General features: G+C 35.4%; 1 protein-coding gene and 1 pseudogene across 1 annotated transcript; both read right to left on the reverse strand.

Moving 5' to 3' along the window:
- Positions 1 to 2386: 2386 nt before the first annotated feature.
- On the reverse strand, positions 2387 to 7177 carry LOC141843981 (putative 12-oxophytodienoate reductase 11; annotated as a pseudogene).
- Positions 7178 to 13340: 6163 nt separating this feature from the next.
- On the reverse strand, positions 13341 to 22440 carry LOC141844187 (pentatricopeptide repeat-containing protein At1g80270, mitochondrial-like). Its single transcript, XM_074732218.1, has 4 exons — positions 22302 to 22440; positions 20802 to 20908; positions 18947 to 19529; positions 13341 to 14805 (listed from the first exon to the last, which is right to left on the reverse strand). Exons 1-4 carry the CDS (start codon positions 22383 to 22385, stop codon positions 13561 to 13563), a joined length of 2019 nt encoding a protein of 672 aa, XP_074588319.1. The 5' UTR covers positions 22386 to 22440; the 3' UTR covers positions 13341 to 13560.
- Between the last annotated feature and the right edge of the window lie 440 nt (positions 22441 to 22880).

Raw genomic sequence — 22880 nt, forward strand, 5'->3', positions numbered from 1 at the left:
CGGAACCGCCAGTCCGACGGTTCTGAACTGCCGGTTCGACGGTTCGGAACCGCCGGTTCGACGGTTTATGGCAGGTCGACCCTTAACCTTAACAACCCAAGACGGTTACGGTTCACGGTTCGGAACCGCCGGTTGGTTCGGAACCGCCGGTTCACGGTTCGATTCACGGTTCGCGACGGTTCGAGATTATTATATTAAAAATTTAAAATATATATAAAAGAAATATTGAAAAAAGCGAGAAAAATCGATGTAGTTTAGTGGTGCGTATTCCTTTTTCTCACGTGGGAGACTCTGGTTCGATCCTCACTAACGTCATGTAAATATAATTTTAAAATAAATATATAAATAAATTTATTGAATAAGTTTACTAAAGATGTTGTAGTATAGTGGTCTCTGTATCCATTTCTCATGCGGAACTCTCGGATTCGATCCCCACGCGTATTATAATATATTTGAAATAAATATATAACTATATTATATATAATATCGTATTGAAATTATGTATAAAAGTCATTGGGTACAGTGGTGAGTGTCTACGTCTTTGACCGGTGAAAATTATTCCCCATCAACGGCGTATTAAAATTGAATTAAATAAATATAAATATAGTATATATATAATTATATTAATTTTATAAATAAAAGATGTTGTAGAATAGTGGTGAGTACATGCGCTTGTGTCCTAAGATATCTTGGTTCGATCCACGATGTGTTAAATTATAATTTAATTAAAAATAAATATATTTTATATAAAAATGTATTGATAATATATACAAATATATTAAACAGATACTAAATCATAACCATTGATAAAAAACGATCAAACGATCTTAGCCATTGAAAAAAAAAACATAAAATTAAAAAAAATCCAAACCGACGGTTAACCTGCGGTTCACCGGTTTCAAATGGCTTGAACCGTAACCGGGCCGGGTCCGGGCTGGACTCGGCCCGTGGTCGAGTCTACCTCTTCCATATTCTTCTCTGCTTATCACTGCCTAAATAAATCAGGAAGTTAAACTGAGACATATCAACGAATATAAGATGAGCAGAACATCAAAGCATAGAGACAGAGCTTACAGTTTTCAGATCGGAGATCGTGAAAAGGCACAATACTGCCGCCGTTGCGCAGCTAGAATAAATAGCAAAATTGACACCTCCATCGCAAGCCGTGGCACCAAGCGACAAAGGTCTGCCAGCGAGTACATGAATGGGAGCCAACTCTGACCCCTCGATGACCACGGTCCCCACCTCGGCAGCGGCCCCACACACTGGCATTGCTCACCAAAGACTCTATCCTCCTCGAATCAGCAGAAACCCTCGACCTCAAGCTCACCGAATGCCTAAAAAGAGCACGTCTTCCTCCCATACCAACTGGAAGCCTGGAATACTTTGTCCAAAATAGATCGCAGTTGGCTGAGAAACTGAATCGTGAAGCAATCTGGGATAACGCCATCCGCACTGGGGATCGAGGGAGAGAATTGAAGAACGCAACAACGGAAAAAGAAGAGGAAGAATGCGTAGGGAATGGAAGCGAGCGCAAGGATTAGGCTTCCTCGAGGGTGGAGCACAAGGGAGGGTTGTGGGGGGCAGGTTTGTGCCAGTTTGCAGAAGCGGAGGTCAGGCGAGCTATGTATTTATAAGAGGGCTTCGCTCGTGATCGGGGATGGGAGAGAGTTTCGCTTGCGATCGGGGACGGGAGAGGAGGGTTTCACGCGATCGAGGACGGGAGCGCTTGCGGAGGGTAAGCGGACAGTTCGAGGGGTAATTTTGTAAAGAAAATTACCTTAATCCCGGAATCCAGAAAAACCAAAGTTTTCCTTGGTTTTCTAATTCCGGATTGGATGCCCTCTTTTGCTAACGTATGCTGACGTGTCGGGCATGAAACATTACTTGGGAATCGCCGATTACCTAAACCAAACAAGGTTTTTATTGATAACTTTAGATGGATAACCAAGGTAATCACAGATTACCCACAACCAAACGCACCCTAACAGTTATATATCATAACTACTACAATAGTGATTAAGTTGGAACGATTTTATTCAAATTTAAATAGATTTAACTAAGTTAGTGAAGAGATTTTGATATAAAAATACTTTATGATGAAGATGAACTTACATGAAATAACATATGTCAAAGGGCATCAAAGTTGTCGACAAAACTCCTCCAATGCCTAAGTTAGTCTCGGAGGAGGAGAATGATAGTAATGAAATCGTAAATGAAAAAAGAAAAGAGATAGGTTCAAATCCTCGTACAAGACAATTTCGTCTTCTCTCCTTTCCTATCCTGCCTAAAGACAAACAAAAGGGGAAGAAAGATATAGATAACACTTGTAAAATTCCACTATTGCCAACCTTAAAAGTTCAAGTCCAATATAATAATGTGAAAGTTTATGAATTCATATTGTTTTACATACAGCATATTGGGGCATTCCCTTAGAACATCGAAATCATTGACTATAAATCTGCTTTGTAACTTATTCTTAACAAAATAGAAATATTTATTGAAGGTTAAGTAAACACATTCCTATCCCACAGAAGAGTAGAATATAGAGTTGTATCTTTAATGAAATTATCGTAAATGAACTATCATAACTCAGAACTTGCTAGTTTATGAATCAAACTGAAGGAATGGATAGTCTGTATAGCCAACAACTAGATCACAAGTGTAGAAAGTTTCCCAGTTATACTTATTAAGTGGAGCATTCAACTCGAATCACCGAGGAAGGTCTGGGTTGGCCAAGAAAATGCGTCCATAAGCCACCAGATCTGCGTAACTGCTGATGGGAAAGTCTTGAAAAATCGTTCTGATAGATTCTTGCAGAACAAAAATTTTCTCGGAAACGATCTCAAGTTGCCCTCATAGTTGATTAAACTTAATTCGTTTGATCGACGCATTTAGATCATTGGGCTCTTGTGTTTGGTTTACAGGATCCAATATAAAAGGGATAATTTAACTTATGCGGAAACATTAAATTATACTTTTCTTCGAACTATTGCGAAGGATGTGGATGAAGTTTGTACCCGAAGACCTCTTGATCTTCTGCTGTATTCCTCTCCTCTTCTCGAACGTTGTGTGGACAACGATCCTTCGAGAATTATTCCACCAGAATTCTCCTCACCGATGGCTAGCTAAACTTTCCTTCCTTCTCTTTTGTCTGGAGAAAAGAGAAGAGGAAGAAGGGATTGGCTGCCGAGAGAGTCTCGGCCACCTAAAGCTATTAACTTCGTGTGTCTCTAAAACCCGTTGCAAGCCTCCTCTTTTATAGCCTAGTCATCTCACAAACTTGGTATGATTTGTATCATAAATATGGTATGATTTAAATCATAAACTTGGTATAATTATAATCAAATCAAATCTTCTTTTCCAGATTTGATTAGAAAATTCATAACCAATTTTGTCTGCGGAAGAGATAAAATTATGATTCTAATCAAATCAAATCTCATCCAGATTTGATTCTAATCAAATCAAATCTCATTCAGATTTGATTCTAATCAAATCAAATCTAATTATCCAGATTTGATTTCTAATCAAATCTCATTCAGATTTGATTCTAATCAAATCAAATCTCATCTAGATTTGATTAGAAAAATCATAATTAATTTTCTCTGCGAAAGAAAATTAATAATTTCGTAACAAAAATTTTAATCAAAATTTCTTAACAAAATTTTTCTTCGGAAAAATAATTTCAGAAATTCTTAAAATTTCCTATCTGAAATTTCATATAATTTTCTTAAGTGGATACGAGGTTTTATCCAGAGGCTACAGTAGGGACCTAGAGGAGAAATTGATTTTGGCCTCCTGATGGACTTGGGCTTCCTATGTTCTCCCTGAACACCCAAATTCAAGCCCATCAATAATAACTCATTCCACTAGAGAGTTATTATTGCACTACCGCACCAATCTCATATTATAGTATGGGCTCCTTTTTACTATAAGTACATTAATCTCTCTGAGTTTAAGATATCGTATGCCCGTTAATTAAATGAGTTACTGACAACTCGAATTTAATTAACTTATGTTTCCGAGAATAGTACCACTCATCCTTTGTTATCATGCGGATCTGAGTCCACCTACAGGGTTTACATGATAATCCTTTATGAGCTCCTCAAGGGGACGTCATCAGCCTAGATTATAGGACACAGTTTCCTTCTATAATCAATAATACACCATATACATAATACTATTTCCCAACTCATCGGGTCTTTTAATCTATCGCTCTAAATCTGACCCTTTGATGAATCAAGTAAGTATATATTAAGTACATGTGCTTGTTATTATATAGGGATTAAGAGCATGTACATTCATAGCAACAGAGGTTTAGTTCGATTATATAGTCAATATAAATCGAACAATCCTCAGATGGTCCTGCTCAATACACACTGAGTGTACTAGTGTAATTCTATAGTCAAGACAGACTAAGACCAAATTACACTACAACCAATCCAATGGTTTGTCCAATTCATCTTGGTTGTGAATACTGTTTATAATCTATAAGGAACTGATAACACGGTCTTCTGTGTGTGTCTCCGCACACCATGTTTATCTACAATATAGATTAAATGGACACTTGCATTAAATGCAAATTTTGACTAAATATGATTCTTATTTCAGAATGTTTATTTACATAGCTAGGATTCTGGTATACATCCCAACAACTGCTTGAGATGACATTGTTGCCTTCTTCTCTATCATAACCCCCAACGACAATAAAAGTTCCGTTGAATGCTTTCCTAATTGGAAGAAGACTCTTAGGGGCTTCCAAATTTTCCCCTACTGTCATCCTAGGCTCCAGCATATGACAGTATGCGATCCCATATTTGTTGAGAGCATTAACCATGTACAATCCGAGAGCTTTAGGATTGGAATCTCTAGCTTCTGAATAGTTAGCAAAAGGAGAAAGTCTTATTCCAACTCTGTCAGCTCCAATTTCATCAACAACAGCTTCAACTACTTCTAAAGCGAAGCGGCAACGATTCTCTAGGCTTCCACCATATTGGTCTGTGCGATCATTCACTTGGTCTTTCATGAATTGATCAATTAAATAGCCATGTGCTCCATGAATCTCAACTCCATCAAAACCTATGCGGCAAAGTAACACGTCCAAGTAAACAAAGCTTATTTTGGAAAAAAACAAACAGAGTCCCATAAATTGTGCTTGATTCTGATTCAAACTAGAAAATCAATTTTCAGGAATTAAGATGTAAAATTGCCAAGGGCAGAACTTTCCAAATAAAATAAGCCCTACGCTAAAATGATGTATAGTTATAAATTTTGTTTCAGAGTTATGCAGTTTGGTTAATCTAATATAATTTCCTTTTAAGCAAAAGGGATAGATATGCAAGATTATTTCATGAATTGGACACTATCAACATCAAGTCCCAAATATTTAGATTGATTGCATGGATTTTATCCTTTTATTAGACTCTAGTCAAAGCTATACAGTAGCAATATTCAATCTTTTAAATCATTTTAAATTGCATTAGCTAAATTTGTTTATAGGGCATGGGCATGCAAAGCCTTCAATCGAGCCAACTTGGGACTTGTTGGTTGGTTTTTAAGCATCTCAAGCAATGAAGGTGACTAGTGCAAGTCTAAATATCCTCCTAAAGAAATCTAAACAACCTTTAAAAAAAACCCTAACTACATTATCTTCGCTTTATAATTTTGTAAAATAACTTAGTTAAGAAAAAATATATATTTATTTCCTAAATTCTTCAAAACATCAACAAAAATACCATTAGGCCAACACTTTTTCACATATCTTATCCTAGTCTATCTTACAAACAAAGTTTATAATTTATAAGATTTTCTTAATTTTCAATCCTACAAGTAGATTCTGTAAAGAGTTCTAATTAATTGGTTTATAAAATATTCTTTTATAATTCCTAAATTTCATTATAATCAAGAAAATCTTTTGGTTTGTAGCTTTTGTAATCTAATATTTATCAAAATCTCTATATTTTCCTTAGTAATTTGATGATAAATACCCTTTCCTCATCCTTAATCCGAACTTGTCATATACTTTGAAAATTGCTATTCTTATGAGACTTCTGACTTTTAAACTTTTTTTTTATATATCCTTTATATCTTTTCACCACTCATTGCTAATTTTTAAAATATTTTTTACTTAAACAGATAACTTTTGTTCCCCGTACACCACACCACGACTATCATCTATCTTTAAATGTGGTATCTTTACCTCATGACAATCAAAAAATACTTTGCTCTAGTCTGAGGCTCACTAAGCTTAATTGATCCACGAACCATGAACCAATAAGATGAACCATGTAATCCTTATGTCTTACATATTGAAAGATCAAACTTGGCAAAAAAGAAGATATATGAAACTCTTAGAGAGCAGCTTGTGGCTCCAAGATATTTGATAATTGTGTTAGTATGGATGGAAAGGTGCAAATCTGGAATAATAAAATGAAGACATATATAAAAAAGTAGGTAGTCTTACCGGCTTCAATGGCATTTCTAGCAGCAAGTCTAAAATCATTGACAGCCAAAGGAATTTCTTCTGTCTCCAATCTCCGTGGAACAGAAAAATTCACTTCACCAAAGCCGTTGGCTGGTAGTTGAGGACTTATTGGAGCTTGGCCATTGGGCTGAAAATCTGCAAGAGGAGCATAGCGATATATGAATCAATGCTGAACATCCCCCTATATGGGTGACACTGGCAGTAATCCAGTCACAACAAGTAATCCTGAGCAGAATGGGTAGAGATACCTACCTCAGCATGTGTAGGATGTAAACAAATTTGGTCGATTAACCATAATGATGCAATACAATATAGATAGAAGGGGAAAAAAGGAATTAATTTTAGCTTAGGCAAGCCAACTATATCGACTAACATTCTTTCATACATCTAGAGGGTGTTCTCTTGAGAACCAACACAAAACTAGAGTGGTTCCAAACTTACAATCAGGACTTACACCTAAACAAAACATAATTTAGCCAAGAGAAAGGAGAAAGGCAGAGGTTTGAGACAAGTACCAGTGTTGGAAACCCTTCCGACGTGCCAAATCTGGCAAAAGAAGATGCCACCCTTTTCATGAACTGCATCCACAATGGGCGTCCAAGCTTCCACCTGTTCTTTGGTCCAAATACCGGGAGTGTCTTTATACCTTACCCAACCAGATTCAATGAGCAAACACAACAATAAAACACCCATAAACAGCGATCAAAATACGGACTTACACCAATGACTCTCAATCTCATTTTATTAAAATTTAATGATTCATTATCGACCTCTTTGTTCAGAATTCAAAATTTGAGATAATATCTTTTTGTTCTTGCAAAAAATCTACATCAATGGTCCAAATTAACTTTTATTTTTATTTTTATATATTATTTCTATATTATTATATGGCAGCTCAACCAATTCTACTCTTTCTCCTATCATGTTCACAGAAGACTTGTAGATTTATCTAACTCCACTTCTATTTGTCTACCAGCTTGAGCCACATAGAACGATCAATAGGAGTATCCTTGTAATCATAGTAACTTCCTCCCTCTAGTTCTGATTCTAGAAGCAACTGGTTCAGGATGAGGATCTATTACAGGTCATTTGATTCAAACTAGATATCTCTATTTTCTATGATTTTAAATAATTGTTTCATCATTTCATTTAGTTGGATATTCTCCATTGTTAGTTCCTTGATTCGATTTTGATGAGCAATACAGTTACAATATTCACAATTACTAGGGTATCTTGCTTCTATAGTATGTAATGTTTTGATGACAAGGGTCGAATCTCAGCGAAGCCGAGGCAATGCTCTTCTCCGTCGTGGCAACTACATCTTCTCAATTTACCTCCTTACAAATAGTTGTGGAGCCCACCATGTGAGACCGCTGGGGTGGTAAATTCCACCTTTTTGTTGAAATTAATGTCTCTAATGAATGTAGAGAATCATCGTGGTAAACAAAGTTCTCAATCCTTAAGAGAGTGAATATTAGGTAGTGAGAAGTCTTGGAAGAGTAAATTCTAAAGAAGTGAACCTTAGGTAATGAGACGTTTTAGAGGAATGAACTCCAAGTAAGAGAAAAAAAATCCTACGAGAGTGAACCTTAATGAGAAGTCTTGGAGTAGTGAACTCCAAGCAAGAGGAAAATCCGAAGAGAGTAACCCTTAGGTAGAGAGAAGTCTTAAGAAGTAAACTTCAAGCAAGTGTGATCGAAATAAATAGATTTTGGTGTACTAAAGTACAATGTAGGTAACACTGTTTTTTACATTACTATTATTGTTATTATACTAATTCGGTGTTGCAAGAAAGTCTTAGTGGATTGGGTCGATCAGATACTAAATAGAAAAAGTCTAAATAGGTTAGTTGGACCTAATATTTGGCAAGTAAGGTAAATCTTGGAGAGACCTTTCATTCTAGAAGACAGTGAGGACGTGCCCCAGTTAAGACAATCTTAGGCATTGATCTGACTGAAGAAACCAATGGAGGTTTCCGTTGGGACCGATGCGTGAACTAGATGGGGTAAATAACAAATTTTTCTGAACTTTCCTACGAGTTCATTAGCGGAAGCAGAAATAAAAGCAGAGAAACGATCACAATCGCTAATCCGTTGATTTATTACCTTAGGTAGTGAGACGTTTTAGAGGAATGAACTCCAAGCAAGAGAAAAAAATCCTAAGGGAGTGAATCTAGTGAGAAGTCTTAGAGTAGTGAACTACAAGCAAGAGGAAAATCCTAAGAGAGTAGCCCTTAGGTAGAGCGAAGTCTTAAGAAGTAAACTTCAAGCAAGTGTAATCGAAATAAATAGATTTTGGTGTACCAAAGTACAATGTAGGTAATACTGTTTTACATTACTATTATCGTTATTATACTAATTCGGTGTTGCAAGAAAGTCTTAGTGGATTGGGTCGATCAGATACTAAATAGAAAAAGTCTAAATAGGTTAGTTGGACCTAATATTTGGCAAGTACCAAAATATAACAAAGTAAGTAGTAAATCTACAATGTAGGAGAGACCTTAGTGGATTGGGTCGATCAGATACTAAATTCATTCTGACCTAATATTTGGCAAGAAGAGGTAAATCAGTGGAAGACAGTGAGGGCGTGTCCCAGTTAGGACAATCTTAGGCATTGATCCGACTGAAGAAACCAATAGAGGTTTCTAAAGTCGATATCAGACAATTGGATGATTGCCAAATGATATTATATTGTTTGTGAGCTAACTCGATTTTGCAGGAATCTAGGCAATCAGATAAATTCCAAGCGATTGGAGGTCTAGGCAACCTGTTCGTTTTCAGGCACCCAGATAGCAATTTTGTCAAGTCAGAACTAATAAAGTTGCGCTGGGGGTTTCAAGAAGAAAACCAGGACACCGGATGTCTAGGTGTCCGTAAGTGAATGTAGGTGACCGGAAGGGTTGATTTTTCAAATTAGCAAGCAGAATTTCTAAATCGACACACTAAATTGGAGTTACCTGGAAGGTAGTCCAAGCAACCAGAGTAGACCTATAAAAGAAGGCATGAGTTTCAAGGTTTAGTATCTTTCTTAAGCTTTCAACTCTTGATCTCTGTGCTCGTGTCACCATCCAAGCATATCTCTCGTTGTCGATATAATCTTACTTATTGTATTTTTCTTATTAAGAGAATTGTTAAGTGTAACAATCTTCTATATATTATAATCGTGCCCTCCTTTCTAAAAGTTATTCGAAAGGAGGATTTTAGTGATTTACCCACCGAGGTAGTCCAGTGTTGGATTACGGACCTTAGAGTAGCAATCCAATGAGAATTGTGAACCAAGTAAAATACTTGTGTGCCTTCTTTTTATTTTCCATTGCATTATTTGATTTCGAAAGTCTTTAAAAGAAAAAATTTTAAAATATGAGATTCACCCACTCCCTCTGTCTCGTCTATCTTGATCCAACAATATGTACCAGAAAAAAATAACACACAAATAAATATATACCAAATACATAATTTATAAAATACTAGAACATCATTAACTACTTCAACTCTATGGGTAGAGCTATCAAACAGGTTGACTCATGGTGGGACAGGGTAGAGTGGGGCGGACTAGGGGGTCAGCCTGCAGTCTTGACAGATTAGAAATTCCTCAATCCAATCCGGCCCGAATTAAGTTGAAAGTTAAACAAATCAAACCATAGGTCGGTCCACATGATAACTCTAGGTTGCATCCCCCATGCCCTCAACTTCCTCGGTGCCATCCAAGTGTTTGACTTGAGCTCCAACTCCTTGTCAGGCATTCAACATTCGACATCACTTGGTTCACTGCCCAACCATTGTTCTTGCCATTAGCTCCAACTCCCGTAGGTGCTCAGATCTCATGTCGCTACCATTATGGTTCTCTCTAAGACTCTTAACAAGAGAGAGAGAGAGAGTTACGTACGTCAGCTTGCAGAAAAGGGGGAGAAAAATAGACTCATGCCATGTGCCGACTGTCGAGCTCCTTCTCAACCCATGAGACAATCCATTTGGACCTACAATCCATGTGGATTGACCTGTTTAAATCTATTTTTAAATGAGTTGATAAAATTTTAATCCAATTTACTTAAATTATTTGACGGAGCGGACCAACCTGATGGGTTTAATCCAAATTAACAATTCTATCTTTAGGAATATATTTTATGAAACTCCTCAATTCTTGATTAATTGATTTTTTTTAAAAAATGAGCAAGAAGGAGGTTTTATTTGAAAATCTAAAAGTTTGAGATGTTGAATTTAATTGAAATATATTCATCAAACTTTGAATTTACTGAATATCTTATTTGTTCAAAAAAAATAGCAAAAATGGATTGTTTAATGATCGCTTTCGTTTATCATGTAAACGAACATAACCATGTTGCTTTCTTTTATTTCATAAACCATTAAAAAATACTATTAAAGTGACCTAAAATACTGATCTATTAGAGTTCTAACATCAACTAATGCTTATGATTTTGAAAAATAAAAATTAATAAAACGAAAAATCAAAATTCTCACAATCCAATAAATTTGAAGATGCACAAAGTATGATTACAAAATTTTAAAATTGATAAAACTCTATGTCCACCAACAAATTTTGATAAAAACTTATCAATAGATTTACAAACTTCAATAAAGCAGTATGGTTGTTAGGAACGAACAATGCAGATCGATACAAAATCAAATGGATGTAGACTAACATGCGAAAGATAAAATCTAAAAATATGTAAGAGATGGGGACTACCAGCTTTGGAGATAATCGTGTTCTTGCATCATTCTGCAACACAGGTATAATTTACAAGACTATGGTAGCGACTCAAAAAAATGATAAATCTCAGTCAGTCTCATGAACTCAATCCCTGGGAATGACCGGTCCGGTCCCACAGAAATTTCCCACTGACCACCAGGGTAAATCGGGAAGTGCATACGGCGGCCAATCCAGATGCCCAACATCCTTTGATTGCGTTCCCCATTTGGAAGAAAATTCTTGCAAACTATGGTAGCGATCCAAAAAATGATAAATCTCAGTCAGTCTTGTGGACTCAATCCCTGAGGGTGGCCGGCCTAGTCCCACGGAAGTTTCCCACCGACCACCAGGGTAAATCGAAAAGTGCATACGGCGGTCAATCCAGATGCCCAGCATCCTTTGATTGCGTTCTCCATTTGGAAGAAAATTTTTTGCAAATACGTCGTAGCTGGGGATCAAACTGTGGGTCCCTGGATCACAATCCGGATGTCTTACCGTTGCACCATTGCCCCGGGACAAACTATGGTAGCGATCCAAGATAAGAGAGGAGGGAGATGATCAGCAACAACAGGACACATAATGAGAAGACCAAACTAAATCCTAAACTTGAAAGGGAAAGAGAATTTTTATTAGCAAGTGAGTTTCTAGAAAAGAGGGGTGTTAGCGTAGTATATATTGACCTAATTAAGGATATGTATGAGGAAGTAACGACTAGAGTGAAGACTTCAGGCGGATTAACGGAAGCATTTTCAATAAAGATAGGGTTACATCAAGGGTCAGCTCTAAGTCCTTATCTTTTTACACTAATCATGGATGAACTTACTGGACATATTCAAGATACCGTACCATGGTGCATGTTGTTTGCAGATGATATTGTATTGGTAGATGAGACACGTGAGGGAGTAAATGCTAAATTAGAATCTTGGCGAGAAATACTAGAAGAGAAAGGTTTTAGGCTTAGTAGAGTAAAGACAGAATATATGGAATTTAAGTTTAGCAATATTGAACGTAGTGAGACAAATATTAAAATAGGAGATGATGAGTTGTCTGAAACTGAGAGTTTTAAATATTTAGGATCATTTTTGCAAGCCGATGGAGGGATTGAGAGAGATGTCTTACATAGAATACAAACAGGATGGTTGAAGTGGAGGAGAGCATCAGGTGTTTTATGTGATCGTAAAGTGCCTCTAAAACTTAAAGGAAAGTTCTATAAAACGGCAATTAGACCTGCCATGTTATATGGCGCTGAATGTTGGGCTATGACTCGAGCACATGAGCAAAAGATGAGAGTTGCGGAGATGAGGATGTTAAGATGGATGTGTGGACATACGAAGATGGACAGAATAAGAAATGAGAGCATTAGAGAGAAAGTTGGAGTTGCATCTATTGAGGGAAAACTCCGTGAGACACGTTTAAGGTGGTACGGACATGTACTTAGACGACCGATAAATGCTCCAGTTAGGCGGTGTGAAACTATAACAAATACGCATATCAAACGAGGGCGAGGTAGACCAAAAAAGACTTGGTTAGCAACAATAAAACAAGATAAAATTTATTTAAATATAAATGATGATATAATAGGAGATAGAGTTCAATGGCGTAAAAGGATCCATATAGCCGACCCCACTTAGTGGGATAAGGCTTGGTTGTTGTTGTTGTTGTTGTTGTGAGTTTCGACAAAAATCCTAACTTACTTTCAACAAGTTGATACACCTATAATAGGTTTTGACTACTAGAAAATTACTTTCAGCGAGCTGATAGAGAACGAAGAGATTTACTTTTCATGACTGGAGAAATTAAGATTATATACATCCAGCCAAAGAAATATCTTTTTTCAAATTGTGACTCGAATGCTTTAGAAAAAAAAGAACGGATCAGCTCTTAACGAGAGGATAAAATCAAACTATGCCCATTCAAAATTATGTAACTTTAAATACGCCCTTTAATCAATTAGCGAATAATAATTATATTTGAGGACACTCCACTTTCAAACTGAAGCAACAAAGTGCTCTTTTAACGATATGACTATTCTCTTTGTTGTTGTATACTTCAATAAATTTAGTAAGAACTTTAATTTTTAATATATCGATACAAAACATCAATTGTGAAATATACCTAAAATTCAATAGAACAAATGCATCCAACAATGAAGAACAAACGCAACATTCTTCTATTTTCATGCATTTAAACAACCACTACAGCCTTCAGCCAGAGTTCTCTTAAGAGGGCAACAGGCCTTGTTGCTATGCAATTCGATATGCATAAACAAAATACTACTGCCGAGATCAATTCGATATGCAATGCTCATGTGCAAGAATACATGATAGATTGCATCAACAATTTACCGGAAAATCGATTGTGATCTACCTTCAATCAAGCAACTTCGAGATCAGACTCTTCTTGAATGCATCGTTAGCCTCCAGTTGCGCGGCCATAGCCTTGTTAGGGAACATGTTGTCGGCTTTCATCCGTTCCAAGAAGCCATAGGCAGGTGTCTTTGCATTGACATAGGTCTGGAGCAGAGACTGGTATTGCTTGAATCTAGGGTCATAGCCGATCTGCTTCAGCATGTAGAAAATCTTTTCGGCATTATGGATATCGCCCCTTTGAGCATATTGATTCATCACAACTATAAAAGAGCCGTAGTGAGGTCTAGGCTTGCTTTGCTGAATAGCCTCGTGCAATACCGAGTCTGCTTTCTCCACCTCCCCGGCATTGACGAAGAGTTTCACTAGTGCATCCCAAGTCAAAGGATCGATTCGGCAGCCACTCTCAGACATCCGATTTACCAGTTCCTTTCCTTTGGCCAACAACTTGTTGTTTGCATAAACCTTTAACATGACGCCGTAGTACTTCGAAGGCAATTTCCAAGTCTTGACCATCTTCTCGAAGACTTCCTCCGCCTTTTCGATTTGCCCAAGCTTACCCCAAGCCACTATTGCAGCTAGGCACTCACCAAGATAAGGTTCTGTATGGCACACTTTCCATATTCTCGCGACGTCATCTGCTTTGCCCAAGGCAGCATACAGAGGGAGAAGAACTCTGCAAACGTATCGATTCTCCTGGATGTCATCGCCTTCGATCTCTTTCAATGTTGCTTCCGCTTGGTCCTTCAAACCAGCGAATATGTAAACTCTTGCAACTGAGGACTTGATCAGCAAATCAGGTTCCACACCTTCAGATTTCATTGTCTCCACAATTTGCTCCATACCTGATATGTCGCGGGCACGGCCCTTGACATCGACTAGAATCTTATAAGTGAAGAGCGTAGGTTTTATATTTTCCTTTTCCATCAACAAGAGTACATCTGCAATCTTTTTCCAGTTTTCCCGTTTGTAGAGCAGCAACAACTGGTCACAAACAAAAGGTGTGATTGGAAGACCGAGATCTCTGATTTTGTTGAACACTTCTTCTGCTTTCTTGACGTCAACAGCAGTAACACAATTAGCCAACAAAGTTCCGTAAACAACCTCATTCCTGAACGATTCTGGGATTTTATCGAAGTACTTTTCAGCCTTTTGTAGGCCATTAACCTTGGCGATCAAATCCAAATGAGAAACGTAGTGCCTCTGGGAGAATTCAATTTTCTTACTAGCTTCTAGCCATTCAACAAACTGCATGTCAACAAAAAAAAAAAAAGAAGCCAGAGTTTTAGATGATTAAAAACTCGAAAACATTTTCATTTCATATAAAAAACCAATAGTCTAAAGAACTATAAATATCGAGCTACCAATGAAAAAGTGCAGGAATAAATAGACATCAATCAAATAAGAGTCGTTATAGAAAAACAACAACCAAGACCTTATCTCACTAGGTAGGGTAGGCTGTATGGATCCTTCTAAGTCATTAAGTTCTATTTCCTTGCTATATCATCATTTATATTTAAATAAATTTTATTTTATTTTATTGTTGCTAATCAAGTCTTTTTTTATTTCTTTCTCGTTTGATATGCATATTTGTCCTAATTTTACATCGCCTAACTGGAATATTTATTGGTTGTCTAAATACATATCTGTACCATCTTAAACGTGTCTCTCAGAGTTTTCCTTCGATAGATGCAACTTTGACCGTTTCTTTAATGTTTTTATTTCTTAGTCCATCCTCGTATGTCCATACATCCATCTTAATATAGAAAATTAGTTCATCTCTACAATTCTTATCTTCTGTTCATGTGCTTGAGTCATAACCTAACATTTAGTTCTATATAACATGGAAAATTAAAACTTCCATTTAAATTTTAAAAGTATTTTACAATCATATAGAACATTCGATGTTCTCCTCCATTTCAATCATCTTACTTGTATTCTATGTAAGATATTTCTCTTAATCTCTCTATCTCTTAAAGCTCTCAATTCTCGACAACTCGTCATCTTCTATCTTAATAATTATCTCATTGCATCTAATATTGCTAAACTTAAATTCTATATATTTTATCTTTACTTTACTGAATCTAAAACCTTTCACTTTCAGTGTGTCCTGTCAAGATTTGAATTTAACATTTACTTCTTTACGAGTTTCATCTAACAAAACAATATCATCTACAAATAATATACACTACGGTACCGTATCTTGAATGTGTGCAATAAGTTCGCTCATGATTATTGTAAAAAGATATGGACTTAGAGTTGATCCTTGATGTAACCCTATCTTAATGGGAAATGCTTCAATTAATCCACTTAAAATCTTCACTCTTGTCGTTATATCCTCATATATATATCCTTAATTTGTTTAATATATGCTACGCTAACATCTCTCTTTTTCTGAAATTCTCTATATAATTTCTCTTGGACTCTATCATAATCTTTTCTAGGTCGACGAATATCATGTGTAGATCTTGTTTTTGTTCAAGTTGCTTGAGAAGATGTATAACTTCTATTGTCGACCTTCTAGACATGAATCTAAATTGATTTTCGATTATCGTGGTTTCCTTTCTTAATCTTTTCTATCTTTCCTAAAGTTTTATGGTATAACTCATCAATTTAATATTCTTATAGTTTGCACAACTTTGTACATCTCCTTTGTTCTTATATAAAGGAACTAGAGTACTTACCCTTCATTGATTAGATCTTTTTTTCATTTTCAATATCAAGTTAAATAACTTTGTAAATCATTCAATATGTTATCTCCTTAGACACTTCCATATCTTTATCAGAATATCATCTGATCCAACTACTTTTCGATTTTGCATCCCATGCACCACGGTACTGTGTCTTGAATGTGTTCAATGAGTTCGCCCATGATTATTATAAAAAGATCTGAACTTAGAGTTGATCCTTTATGTAACCATATCTTTATGGGAAACACTTCGGTTAATCTGTCTACAATCTTCACTCTTGTCGTTACATCCTCATACATATCCTTAATTAGTTTAATATATATTACGCTAACACTTGTCTTTTCTTTACTTAGGACTCTATTATAAATTTTTTTTAAGTCAACGAATACCATGTGTAGATCTTGCTTTTGTTCTTAATACTTTTTAATTGATTGTTTAAGAAGATGCATAACTTTTATTGTCGACCTTCTAAACATGAATCCAAATTAATTTTCGATCACCGTGATTTCATTTCTTAATATTTTTTTATCTTTCCTAGAGTTTCATGGTATGACTCATTAGTTTAATATGCTTATTGTTTGCATAATTTTGTACGTCTCCTTTGTTCTTATATAAGGGAACTAGAATACTTATCCTCCATTGATCAAATATTTTTTCCGTTTTCAATATCAAGTTAAATACCTTTGTAAGTTATTTAATATCTTACCTTCTTAAGCACTTTCTTACCTCTATCGGAATATCATCCAATCCAACTACTTTTCCATTTTGCATTTCATTTAAAGCTTGTTCTATTTATGAAGTTTAAAACGATAAAATTTTAAATTTTTATACTCATTTAATTTGTTTAAATTACCTAAGTTAAGTTGGTCACCTAAACTTTTATTAAAATGTTAATGAAAATACTTCTTCTACTACTAGTTTATTTCCTCATCATTTACTTCTTGGGATAAGATTTCTTGTCTTCCTCTCTCTCGCTTTAGCTATTCTATAAATATCAATTTTCTCTTCTTTTATATCTAATTTTCAATATAAGTGTTCAAAAGTTTCATTTTTAGCTTAATTTACTATTTTTTTATCCTTTTTCTTGACTACTATATATTTTTTTAAAGTTTTCTTTGTTCTTACAAGTATATAATAATATTTTTTCCTTCACTTTCTCCAATACTTTCTCATTCCACCACCAATATTCTTTATTTGGTAGTGCATATCCCTTTAACTCACCGAGTATACTCTTCGCTACTATTTTCAATTTAACCTATGTAGTTAAGTTTTCTCCAATGATGACCTTGTAATTTTTACAAAATTTTTTATCCTTGTTCCTAATCATAAGAAAGTCAATTTGCGATTTATTATTCATGAACGTGACCAAGCACTCTTTTCTTTTCTTAAAAAACATATTAGCTATAAGATCATATGTTATCGCAAAATTTAATATAGTTTTCTCTTTATTTCTTGTTCTAAACTCATAACCCTCATACACCATATCATATTCCTCATTTTTCCTTCCTACATGTTCATTCAGATCTCCTCTTATTAAAATTATTATGGTCGACAGAATATTTTATAATACTTTATCTAGGTTATCTCAAAATTTAGATTTGGTATGTTCATCTAACACTACTTAAGGTGCATATAAGATAATTACATTAATAGTTTCTTTTGTCGCCACTATCTTAAAAGTTATAATTCTATCCGTCTTTCTAACTACTCATACTACTTCATTCTTTAACGAACTATCGATAACAATACCTACTCCATTTTTTGCTTTACTCATTCCTATATATCATAATTTAAAATTTGAATTCTCTTTCATCTTTACCTTCTTTTCTACCCATTTTATCTCTTGTACACAAAATATTAATTGTTCCCCTAATCATCACATCTACTAGCTCCATTGCTTTACCAGTGAGTATTCCTATGCCCATGTTTCAAATCGTAGAAAATTAAATTCTCTATAATATTTGTTTTTACCCAACTTATGGTGTGAAAACTCTTACATATTTAACACTATACTCGAGTTCTCATGGAGATGTAATGGTTTTTACCATGACATTACAGTAGAACTCTGCAATGCGAATTCTTACATATTTAACACTACACCCAAATTCTCATAGAGATGTAGCAATCCTTGTCGATACACTACAGTCAAATCCTACAATGCGTTTCTTCCAAAGAACAACCTAAAAAATGGAGGATAATTTGATTCAAAATTTGATTGTGCAAAATGTAATGGTCCTCAAAGTGAAGACCAGCTATGCCCCTACTACAACTTCAATGCATTTAATGGATTAACATTTAACACAATACAGACCACATTCGGTCCTAGCGCAGCGGGCAATTTGCCTTTTGCTCAAGCATGTCCAATGCATTTAAATTAGACAATAGTGTAAATGCCTTTTGCTCAAAGTGAAGACCCTGTTTAGGATAGTATATCATGATGAAGTACCAGGATGAATAAAACTTACAAAAAGAACTAAATATTATAAAAACTAATTGCAAGTCCCGATCAAAATCTAAGAAAGAAGTTGTTTGTATGGTTTGACCATACAATCAGACAAATCGAAAGGGAAAGCCCTAATCCACTTGGTAGTAAATGATACCAAAAAGAAAAGTTTGATCTTCAATTAGTACACCAGAGGTCAAAATCAATTTTAGAAACATCATAACTTTAGGTAAGTACTAGGGTAAGATACAATCACCTGCAGTGCCATTGGGTAGGCACGTCTCTTCCTCAGATTAAACATAGCAAGAGATATCTCATCTGTCCCAAGAGGTTTCCCTTCCTCAACATACTTATCAAGTGCTCTTGTTAAAGAATTCCTCGGAGTTTCCATTATTATATCGAAAATTGGAGAATGCGAGAGCCTTGACCGCTCCTTTTTTGCCCCACCTTCACTTGCTTCAACATCTACCAAGTCAGGTGAACTAACTGCAGATTCATCATATTCTTCGGATAACTCCCCTTTGGAAATGAGCTCTTCATTGTCTTCTTTGCCTGAATTATCCACAGCATCAGCAGATTCCAGTGGTAAATCCAGGTCAGAAAATCCATCTTCTAGATCGTCTTCCCTATCACCTGAATTCGCTCCAGCCTGAGAAGATAAATATCGACTCCCAAGGACAGGTTTCAGAGAAATAGGTCCACAGGAATATGACTTCAGTTGAATTGAGCTGCTACTTATATTAGAGCCTCCTGAGTAAAGGCGCTCTCCATGCTTCAAGCTACCACATCCTACATGTGTACTCAAGGTAGGACTACAAGGAAAACCAATGCAGTTGCTCCTGAAATATTAATGCAAAAATGAGAATTCTATTCTAACCTTCAGTGCAAAAATCATGAATATAGCTTTTAACTCGTCGAATGAGAATGCTTCCAAAACTTGATGATAATATATTAGAAAAAATATATCCTTGAAAATATGCATATTTTGGAGGAAGGATAGATTCTTAAGCAAGCAAAGACAAAAAAAGACAACTTAAAAAGAACTAGGATGATAATGATTAGCAATTTGACCAAGCGTTTCTTTTAAGTTCGAACAAATTGAAGTCTGACAATTATATTAAGTTGGCTTGGACCTCAATTTGGCAATGATAGCCAAATGAATACAAGTAGTTTTGAGTTTGATCGATGCCAGTTGAAGCTTGATTCAGTTCGCCTGAGTTGAACACTTTTTGCTCAAGGTGGATTGGAAATTGATTTTAGCCCAAGATGCCCACAATCCAACCAAGGTGAATAGGTCGGTCTTCAAGTGAGCACCTTGAAATGCTTCTTACCACAAGACCCCAAGTTGACACCGGCTAATTCTACAAAGTAGCATGTGTTCGCACTATTGATTACCAAGGCCATACGTGTAGAAGCCATTTAAGGGTAGTCATGCTGATGGTTAATATTACCAGCACAATGGAAACTTATGTGAAGAGACATATTCTGTGTTAAGGAAATTGCAGCAATTGGGCCATCTACTACAACAACATAAGAAGAAACAACAAACAAATATTTTGAAAAGCAGCATAATTCTCCCCCCATTATGTTGGTGATGGTCAAAGTGATATTTAATAAGGAATCAAAATAAATTCTTATTTCGACTATATTCTGAGATCCGTATGATTCTTATAATGCTTTCATTAGATTTGTTTTGTTTGTAAAATCCTTATTCTTTATATTGACTTCATAGATGGGCAATTACTATTAGTTATCTACAGGGTACAGTAGCTAGGATGCTTTAACAATTCCTTTCAGGATATTTCATTTCCTTGAGGAAAAGCAAATAAACCAACTTAAGTAGATGCTCAAATGGTCTATTTATTCTGTGAAATCTAGTTAAACATCTTAGCTGAATTAAGGCATTTAATTGTTCAAAATAACTACTAAGATCCTCATCAACCCCTACTTACACTCTACCTCAAATTGGGACACAAGTTTGATCATGTAGTGGTATGGTAGCATTACAAATTTTAAACTTGACTGACAAACAAAAACTACTTTACCAACATTTAGACATCTTCACATTTGTTCTACTTTACTTTGGAAACTGAGTCACAGAAATATCATACCTTTTGTCTCTCAGCTTCAGCAGAAGAAGAGAGTAGCCGTTCTTCACAGGATTAGGATTTCCATTTTTATCACATACCTCAGTACCGACTACTACTCCATAATCACACTGTAGACGAAAGCACAGAGAAAATTAATAATTAAAAAAACATGAAATAAATTCTTAAGAAAAGAGGATGAGATAAGTTCTTCAAGTCCTATGGAGAATCAACATTAATGTCACCTGATTGACAATTAGTTAATTAAATAAAATCAAAACAGAAATTTACATGCACAAGTTGCATGCAGACATCTTAATTAAATTAGACTTTGTAGCTTTCATGAGCATGAAACCCAGACAAATTACCAAAACAAAAGATTAAAAATAAGTCAAAGCTATGTAGTTGTAAAACAATGTAAATATACAACACTAAAAAATCTATAAAAAATACCAAAACAAAAGATAACAGAAATGGTACAACTACAGAAAAAGACTATAGTACAACAATGTAATGCACAAAAGCCCCAAGAAAATTGTGTATTACATTGTGACTTGAATTAGCTGTATTACAATTGTATGTACTAGATATTACTAGAAATATCTAGTACATTGTCATATCCCAACAATGTAATTCAAATCTAGTAGTACAACTAGATGTTACTTAAATGATTCCCACCAGTATCTCATTAGTTGTGGAGAAAATTGTAAATGTAGAACTCAATCATAGCCACCTGATTACAGTTTGATGTAATTTTTAAAAAAATAATAATAAAATAATCAACTCAAATTCAAAGCGTGATTATCAATGCAAATCTGATGGACCTGTTTCTGGTTTTACCCGACAGAATATTGTGTTTTTGATTTGAATTAGCTGATGTCTCTTTACTGTTGAATGGCTATAATAGTACCTCTTCAAATCAAATTCGAGGTTCATGTTACCTTGTTCCTTTCAAATTCTTTAGAAGAAAACATAGTTCAAAAAGAATTATCATCTAGATAAATATCAAATGGGCAGACATCGATAACTAAGAGTAGGATGGGATACTGTCAAAGTGTCACCTAATCAGGTAACTATGTTTCAGTCAAAGAAAAAGTTATAAATAACACTAACACAAGACAAGCCTGAATGAATACTGTTTTATGTTCCTTCCAGATTCCACATATGTAGTGTTGTTAGGATCACGATACGGCCAGTAGGATCAAAGTCAGAAAATAAACAAACCCACCATCCAAAAATCAAGTGGAACATCCAAACTACAACCTTTGATATGAAATTCATAATTTCAATATCGGAGGATCAATAACCAACACATTTGGAGCGATTTCACAGTGGTATACCAACGCGACTACATGGTATCTTCCCTGATAAGATATTTACCAACAGTTGACACAAGCCACGGAGCATTGACACAGTGAATCAGGAACAACAGGCACAAACAACCGCACGACGTTGCCAAATCGCAAGCAAGAGTTTACCATCCAAATCAAAAGGCGATTAAAATCAAGGCTAAACTACGATCACCTTAGCTATCTTCTCTGCCTTGGAGGGAGGGACAGCCTTCTCCACGAGAACACGGTTGAGCAAAGGAATCTGACGCTTCGCCATTGACGTCAGCGAGAAGCAGAAGCGCCGGCGACCCGAGACGACGTCGGAAGTCCACCTTTTTGGGGACAGCTCGAACTAGAAATGGGGAACAGAGTGGGGGTCAGGTAGGGTTTTATCGGAGCGAGCCTTAAAATACTAAAATACCCTCAACTTTTAGCTAACTATTGGATTTTTTATGAATGAAATAAGGGGTAAATTTGGAATTTGGGATCTAGGGTTTTAGAGCCCACTGTGGTCGAATGCGTTTTGACTTTTCTTAGATTTAGCCCAACCGTGTGATTCAATAAAAATTTATTTATATTCATTTAATACATATAAACTGATTAAATTTAAATTATTTGTCATATTAAATAAATAAATTTAAATATATATATATATATTTATTTAATTTATTAATATTCGTGAATAACGAATAATATTCATGAATAATTTTTATAAACTATTTCATCAATAAACTCTTATAAACATATTAAACAAATAAAAAATATTTTTAAA

Source organism: Curcuma longa, chromosome 13 (genome assembly GCF_044706935.1).
Source record: "Curcuma longa cultivar G26 ecotype Majalengka, Jawa Barat chromosome 13, ITB_CL_G26_1.1, whole genome shotgun sequence".
NCBI lineage: Eukaryota > Viridiplantae > Streptophyta > Magnoliopsida > Zingiberales > Zingiberaceae > Curcuma > Curcuma longa.

Excerpts from the sequence above, each read along its gene's own strand:
- LOC141844187 (XM_074732218.1), bottom strand. The coding sequence starts at position 22,385 with ATGGCGAAGCGTCAGATTCCTTTGCTCAACCGTGTTCTCGTGGAGAAG. Across the intron at positions 19,530-20,801 it reads CTGAAGCTGAGAGACAAAAG|GAGCAACTGCATTGGTTTTC; the intron begins GTATGATATTTC and ends TTAATATTTCAG. Across the intron at positions 14,806-18,946 it reads CCTACCCAATGGCACTGCAG|TTTGTTGAATGGCTAGAAGC; the intron begins GTGATTGTATCT and ends GTTGACATGCAG.